Below are 6,777 nucleotides of genomic sequence, written 5' to 3'. Positions count from 1 at the left end.
GTCTATAGCGTAATATTCAATTCTAGTGAAAGGAATTTAAAGCTTATTCTTTTCTTATCCAGAAAGTATTCTATTTTAAGAATAAAACATTATAAGTGAATAAGGATTAAGGACTCCATTTATCGAGGAGGATGTTGGTTTGCAAGTCAAAATTATATTAGTTAGATGAGAGTACTTTCATTTTTTCCCCTGGTGGAAGAAACTGAAGGTTTAAACCTAGCAAGTTTTAAAGGTGAGACATTAAAAACTTGAATAATACAGAAATATCTAGTAGTAAGAAATAGTGTACTATTTGCTTAGATGAAGAATTAAAAGTGTAATGTGTAGCTTTAATTTTTCAAATTAGCTTTAGCTTTTATGATAAAGTACCTTGGGGAATTGGACTGAAGTATTGATAAAGTCCTCAGATTTTATTTAATTTTCATCCTTTAAATCTTCTGGCGACTGAAATATTTTAAGAATTCTAATCTCTCAATTTACTAACCACCAGCATTGAGAACATGAGGATCTTAGTATAGGGCAGCTTTTCGAATAGTTTAGATAACAGGAAAATTTAATTTTTTGAAGAGTAACTGTTCTTCACTATACTACTGAAATGGAACACAAAGAAGCTAAAGTTTGTTTACTAGTTTTTATAATTAACTTTTAATAACTTTTCATTCAAACCATGTTTCTTTGTTTGAATGTCTTACATCCTGATTAATTTAGAATGCAGAAATAGAGTAGTATTTTCTTTCTATTTGCATAAGCTTGCTTGCCTAGACTGCTCAGAGAAATTATATTTGTGTTAAGGCATGGTTATGAGTAAGGCAGAAATATCTAATTTTAGATTTATCAAGGTTCATCATTACCTTTTTATATTAACTTAATATTTATTATTTCATGTGGGTTGTCTAATTATTTTGGGAAGAAAACAATTTAGGACCTGGATACTGGGGGCAGTGTTAATTAAATAAACAAAAAGAAACGTAATTGTGCATATATGTAATGGGCCATTACTGAAGTCTAATTTTCCCAGTTTGGATAAGGTCTTTCTGTGAGGTCTAGATGTATGGAAACTTTTACTTTCAAAATAGTATTTATTGATCAGTTCAGTAATTTATTTGACCAATTTAAAGAAATCCTTTCCCTGAAGCCAGACTTTGAATGGGTTATCTAATTAGTCAGTAGCTGGTAAAGTCAGTAGGTTACAGTGTATTGCAAATAAGAGTTTAAAATCTTCTGTGAATTAGTTAGCTGGGCTTCATTCTACAGCCTCAGGCCCCTTTTACCTTGGTATGAGGTCTTGGGTTATTGCGGAGAGTGGGTTTAGAGTCCATCACTAAAGAACATTCTCACTTGATGAAAGATCGCTTAACCTCTCCTCTGTAACCAAAAAACAATGATTTTAAATTCAGTAATGATATGTTTGTTCAAAGTTTGGCCCTATTGATTGGATATCATGAGGAACCTTGTGAGGTAGCATGGAGAGAATTTTAGCTATAGTCTGTAACTTAAAAAAATTCTTAATTTTTGTTTTCAAAGATAATACTGATAGAATTAGTATAGAATCTGTACGTGTAGTACACAGCAGTGACTTACAGAAACCATATTCTGACTAATAATTCTTTATGAAGTATCTATATTTAAAATGATAAATTGATTTACTCTTTAAGTTACTAATGAGTGTTTAATCCAATTGGTATTTCCTGTTACAGATTGTATGCTGGTCCAGAGGTAGATATATGGAGCAGTGGGGTTATTCTCTATGCTTTATTATGTGGAACACTTCCATTCGATGATGATCATGTGCCAACTCTTTTTAAGAAGATATGTGATGGGATCTTTTATACCCCTCAGTATTTAAACCCTTCTGTGATTAGCCTTTTGAAACATATGCTGCAGGTGGATCCCATGAAGAGAGCCACAATCAAAGATATCAGGTGATAAAGCAACTTGATTATCAGATCTAATAGTATCAGTGATATAAGTGAAAGAAAATTTTGCAGAACAGTATGTACAATGTAATCCTGTTTTTATGTTAAAAATAGTGTATAGACTCATTTATTTTATTTTGATATTTAAGAACACATACTAACCTGGCTGCTTTAGGGAAGTAAGATTGGTAGGAGGAAGGGCTTTCACTTTTTTGCTTTTGTTTCTTTATTTGTTTTGAAATTGTAGCAGTGAACATTATATTACTTTTTTTTTTTATTCCATACATCTACAAAGTTGCTTTAATGAAATTCTGAATACAATATTTCTTATTAAAGTAAATGTGTATATTGTAACTAAAATAGAGGGGAATTCACTCTTAGCTAAGTATTGTAATAATATACTTGGGGTTCAGTAAGGAAAATATAATCTCTTTTAGGCATTTCAAACAGGATAATATCTGATCAGAAAAATAGGTGCTGGGGGCTTCCCTGGTGGCGCAGTGGTTGAGAATCTGCCTGCCAATGCTGGGGACGTAGGTTCGAGCCCTGGTCTGGGAAGATCCCACATGCCACGGAGCAACTGGACCCGTGAGCCACAACTACTGAGCCTGTGCATCTGGAGCTGGTGCTCCGCTACAAGAGAGGCCATGACAGTGAGAGGCCCACGCACCGCGATGAAGAGTGGCCCCCGCTCACAGCAAGTAGAGAAAGCCCTCGCACAGAAACAAAGACCCAACACAGCCAAAAATAAATAAATAAATAAAATAATTAAAAAAAAAAAAAAGAAAAATAGGTGCTTATAAAATAAAGTGGAGGAGTTAAAGTCAGAAGTGGAGGAAGGGTGCTTTGAGCTGTCAGTTTTGTCACTCCTCACTAGTTCTTAGGACACCAGTAAGTACTTTTTTTTTTAACATTTTTTTTAACTTTTTTTTTTTTAAATTCAAACAGGAAGTCACAAAAATTATAATCATCCTCATCAGTTCACTCAGTCCCATGTAATTAATATTTTTTTTCATCTTGATCTTTTGTTAGCACTTTTATGAATTCATCAGTTTTCCATTAGAGTTCTGAAAATGCTTATTCATTCAGTTCAACAGTATAGTCAGTTACCAGAAAGCTGTACTTGTCAGTGTATTACTTTTTAATTTAAAAAAAGAGCTAATAAAAAATAAAAAGGACCCTGTTTGGGTATTAGATTTGGTAGTGATTCTTTAAGATTTTCTATAGTATGCTTCATGTTTGACTTTTACATATTCTCATGGGGACTAATATTTTTTCGTAGTAAATTTGTGTGTTGCTATTTGAGTTCTGATCTTATAAATTATTGTATTTTTTCCTTTTGTTCATCTCAAGGAATGAGAAAATTTTAATTCAATCAATGACATGTTTGTTTTTGTAGTAGTATACATTGAATTACATATGAAATTACTGTATTGTAGGTAAAAAAGTCCATCAATTTTGCCAGTTGCATATGGTTCCACGGAACAGTTTAAATAAGGCAAAAGTGATGATAACAAATCTCCTTCTCAAATTTGGGCAGGTCATTTCTGATGAAGATTTCTTTTTTTTAATATTTATTTATTTATTTATTTATTTATTTATTTATGGCTGTGTTGGGTCTTCGTTTCTGTGCGAGGGCTTTCTCTAGTTGTGGCAAGGGGGGCCACTCTTCATCGCGGTGCGCGGGCCTCTCATTATCGCGGCCTCTCGTGTTGCGGAGCACAGGCTCCAGACGCGCAGGCTCAGCAATTGTGGCTCACGGGCCCAGTTGCTCCGCAGCATGTGGGATCGTCCCAGACCAGGGCTCGAACCCGTGTCCCCTGCATTGGCAGGCAGATTCTCAACCACTGCGCCACCAGGGAAGCCCTCTGATGAACATTTTTTTAAAAACTGCAAATTTTGTTTCTTCTACCATCATTTTTCTTTCCTTTTTTTCCCTTATGGAAATTTCTCTTTTGGTCTTCCAGTGGCTAGACAGCACACTTCTCTGAGATGGAGGGAGAAGGAAGAAAGAAGTCAGATGTATATCTGGGAATAGTAAAGAAGAAAGCATTAGGGTAATGAAGAAGAAAGAAAGATCATATGTAGAACTTCAAGCTTGATTCCTAAAATAGATAACTAATAAGGACCTACTGTATAGCACAGGGAACTCTATTCAATACTATGTAACGACTTATATGGGAAAAGAATCTAAAAAAGAGTGTATATATGTATATGTATAACTGGATTCACTGTGCTGTGCAGCAGAAAGTAACAAAACATTATAAATCAACTATATTCCAATTTAAAAAAAAAAAGAAAAAAAAGCTTCATTCCTTTCCATTTACTCCATATGTTGCAGACTAGCTAAAAAACAGACTGTGAGTGGCAGGGCATGACTTTACCACTAGAGGAGAAGGACTAGTCATTCTGTAAAATTTATATTTCAGAATATCTTAGTGAGAGATGCTTTTTCTTGTGTTTTACATGTTTTTTCCAATTTAAATGAAATATGTGACAATTGGAAAAGACTTAGAAAACACCAAAAAAATTAGAGAAGAGAATTAAAGTGATCTTTAGTTCCATTACCCAGAATATAATCATTGTTCTTTTGGGTGTTTTCCTCTTTTAATGTTTTTAGTTTTAGCATATTTTTTTTTACATAGTTCAAGTCAAAAATATCCTTTTATATATGAAGTTAGGAAATCCTCAGTTCCTTCATTAAAATAAGGGGTATTATCTTCACAGAGTTGTTTGAAAATGAGGTGAGATAATATATAAGAAGTGTTTAGCCTAAAACCTACCACATAGTAAGCACTCAATGAATAATAGTTGTCTATTTTTGTTGTTGTTATATATTTTTTCACTTAACATTATTTCCAAAGAGTATTATAATGAATCCACAGACTAATTTTGTTCTCTTTCTGAGCTGGAAATAACATGGTCTTTGCCATTTGTTTGTCATTGCTATTTGTTCCAAAACCTTAAAGTGTAGACACTTTGTTTCTGGTTGCTCCAGCAGTGTTTTCTCCCTCTTAAAATCAGAGGAAGGCTGGAGAATTTCCCTTAACATATACCATGAAATGTGAGCCAGAAGAGGAAAATCTCAGTTTTAAAAAAATGATAATACAGTATGAGTATAAATATAAATGAATTCATATCCTAAATTCCCCCAAACTGTTACTTTCAGTCTCATCTCTCCTCGAAGTCCTTCTGACCCCTGCCGTTTTCTCTCAGGGAACATGAATGGTTTAAACAGGACCTTCCAAAATATCTCTTTCCTGAGGATCCATCATATAGTTCAACCATGATTGATGATGAAGCCTTAAAAGAAGTATGTGAAAAATTTGAATGCTCAGAAGAGGAGGTTCTCAGCTGCCTTTATAACAGAAATCACCAGGACCCTTTGGCAGTTGCCTACCACCTCATAATAGATAACAGGAGAATAATGAATGAGGCCAAAGATTTTTACTTGGCAACAAGCCCACCTGATTCTTTTCTCGATGATCACCACTTGACCCGGCCCCATCCTGAAAGAGTACCATTCTTGGTTGCTGAAACACCAAGGGCACGCCATACCCTCGATGAATTAAATCCACAGAAATCCAAACACCAAGGTGTAAGGAAAGCAAAATGGCATTTGGGAATTAGAAGTCAAAGTCGACCAAATGATATCATGGCAGAAGTTTGTAGAGCCATTAAACAACTGGATTATGAATGGAAGGTAAGAAAGAAAGAGCATTCTGATTATTAGCACATTTGACAAACCTGTAGTCTGTATAATGTTTTATAGAAGAATTCCTTTTGACTTTGTTTTTCTCCATACCATATGCTAGGTTGTAAACCCATATTATTTGCGTGTTCGAAGGAAGAATCCTGTGACAAGTACATTCTCCAAAATGAGTCTACAGTTGTACCAAGTGGACAGTAGAACATACTTATTGGATTTCCGTAGTATTGATGGTATGTACATCAAACAGAACAACATAGATGACATATTAGACCTTGTTACCTAATTTGGCATTTTAGTAAATCTTTGATTCTTTTGAAGCTTTTTGAATTGTTCCTAGTAATTCAATAGCAAAAGAACACAGAATATAAGATTTTGTGCCTTTGTTGACGTGAACATTTGTGTATCTTGTGAATAGTTTATTGTCCTTTTAAGATTATCTTCTAAAATCCTTAAAGCCTGATACAGCCTGATCCTAAAGTACTAGTTTCTGCTACATTTCTGTTTTTTGTAGTTCATTTTGGTAAGATAAAATGTTTTATTTAGAATAAATGTTGACTTCTAGTAAATGGTGCAAAATCATACCATGGTTTGAAATGTACATTAATTCAGATCTCCCATGCATATACACTCTTAAAACTAATTTACCTCATCTATTAAAAAGCCTGATGGAACACATTTGACTCATAATTCAAATAAGTATCAATAATAATTCTACCCCAGCATTATGAAAGGCTATAGCTGTGTATGTATGTGTATATATATATATATATATATATATATATATATATATATATATATATATAAATGTTCTCTCACAAACAGAACCTTTTTCTAAAAATTAATTAATTAATTAATTAATTATTTTTGGCTGCATTGGGTCTTTGTTGCTGTGCGCGGGCTTTCTCTAGCTGCAGCGAGCAGGGGCTACTCTTCATTGTGGTGCGCGGGCTTCTCACTACGGTGGCTTCTCTTGTTGCAGAGCACAGGCTCTAGGTGTGCGGGCTTCAGTAGTTGTGGCACACGGGCTCAGTAGTTGTGGCTCGTGGGCTCTAGAGAGCAGGCTCAGTAGTTGTGGCGCACGGGCTTAGTTGCTCCGCAGCATGTGGGATCTTCCCGGACTAGGGCTCAAACCTGTGTCCCCTGCATTGG

At 34.6% G+C, this 6,777-nt stretch overlaps 1 protein-coding gene across 1 annotated transcript in view; it reads left to right on the top strand.

Moving 5' to 3' along the window:
* The window catches only part of PRKAA1 (protein kinase AMP-activated catalytic subunit alpha 1), a 47,084-nt gene that overhangs the window by 36,402 nt on the left and 3,905 nt on the right, over positions 1-6,777 (top strand). The window contains exons 6-8 of the mRNA XM_059916302.1: positions 1,698-1,922; positions 5,133-5,619; positions 5,732-5,858. Coding sequence (XP_059772285.1) covers positions 1,698-1,922; positions 5,133-5,619; positions 5,732-5,858 — 839 coding nt within the window. The remainder of the gene's footprint in view (positions 1-1,697; positions 1,923-5,132; positions 5,620-5,731; positions 5,859-6,777) is intronic.

This window comes from Balaenoptera ricei, chromosome 3, assembly GCF_028023285.1.
Source record: "Balaenoptera ricei isolate mBalRic1 chromosome 3, mBalRic1.hap2, whole genome shotgun sequence".
Classification (NCBI taxonomy): Eukaryota; Metazoa; Chordata; class Mammalia; order Artiodactyla; family Balaenopteridae; genus Balaenoptera; species Balaenoptera ricei.
This window is presented reverse-complemented; position numbering and strand designations above follow the sequence as displayed.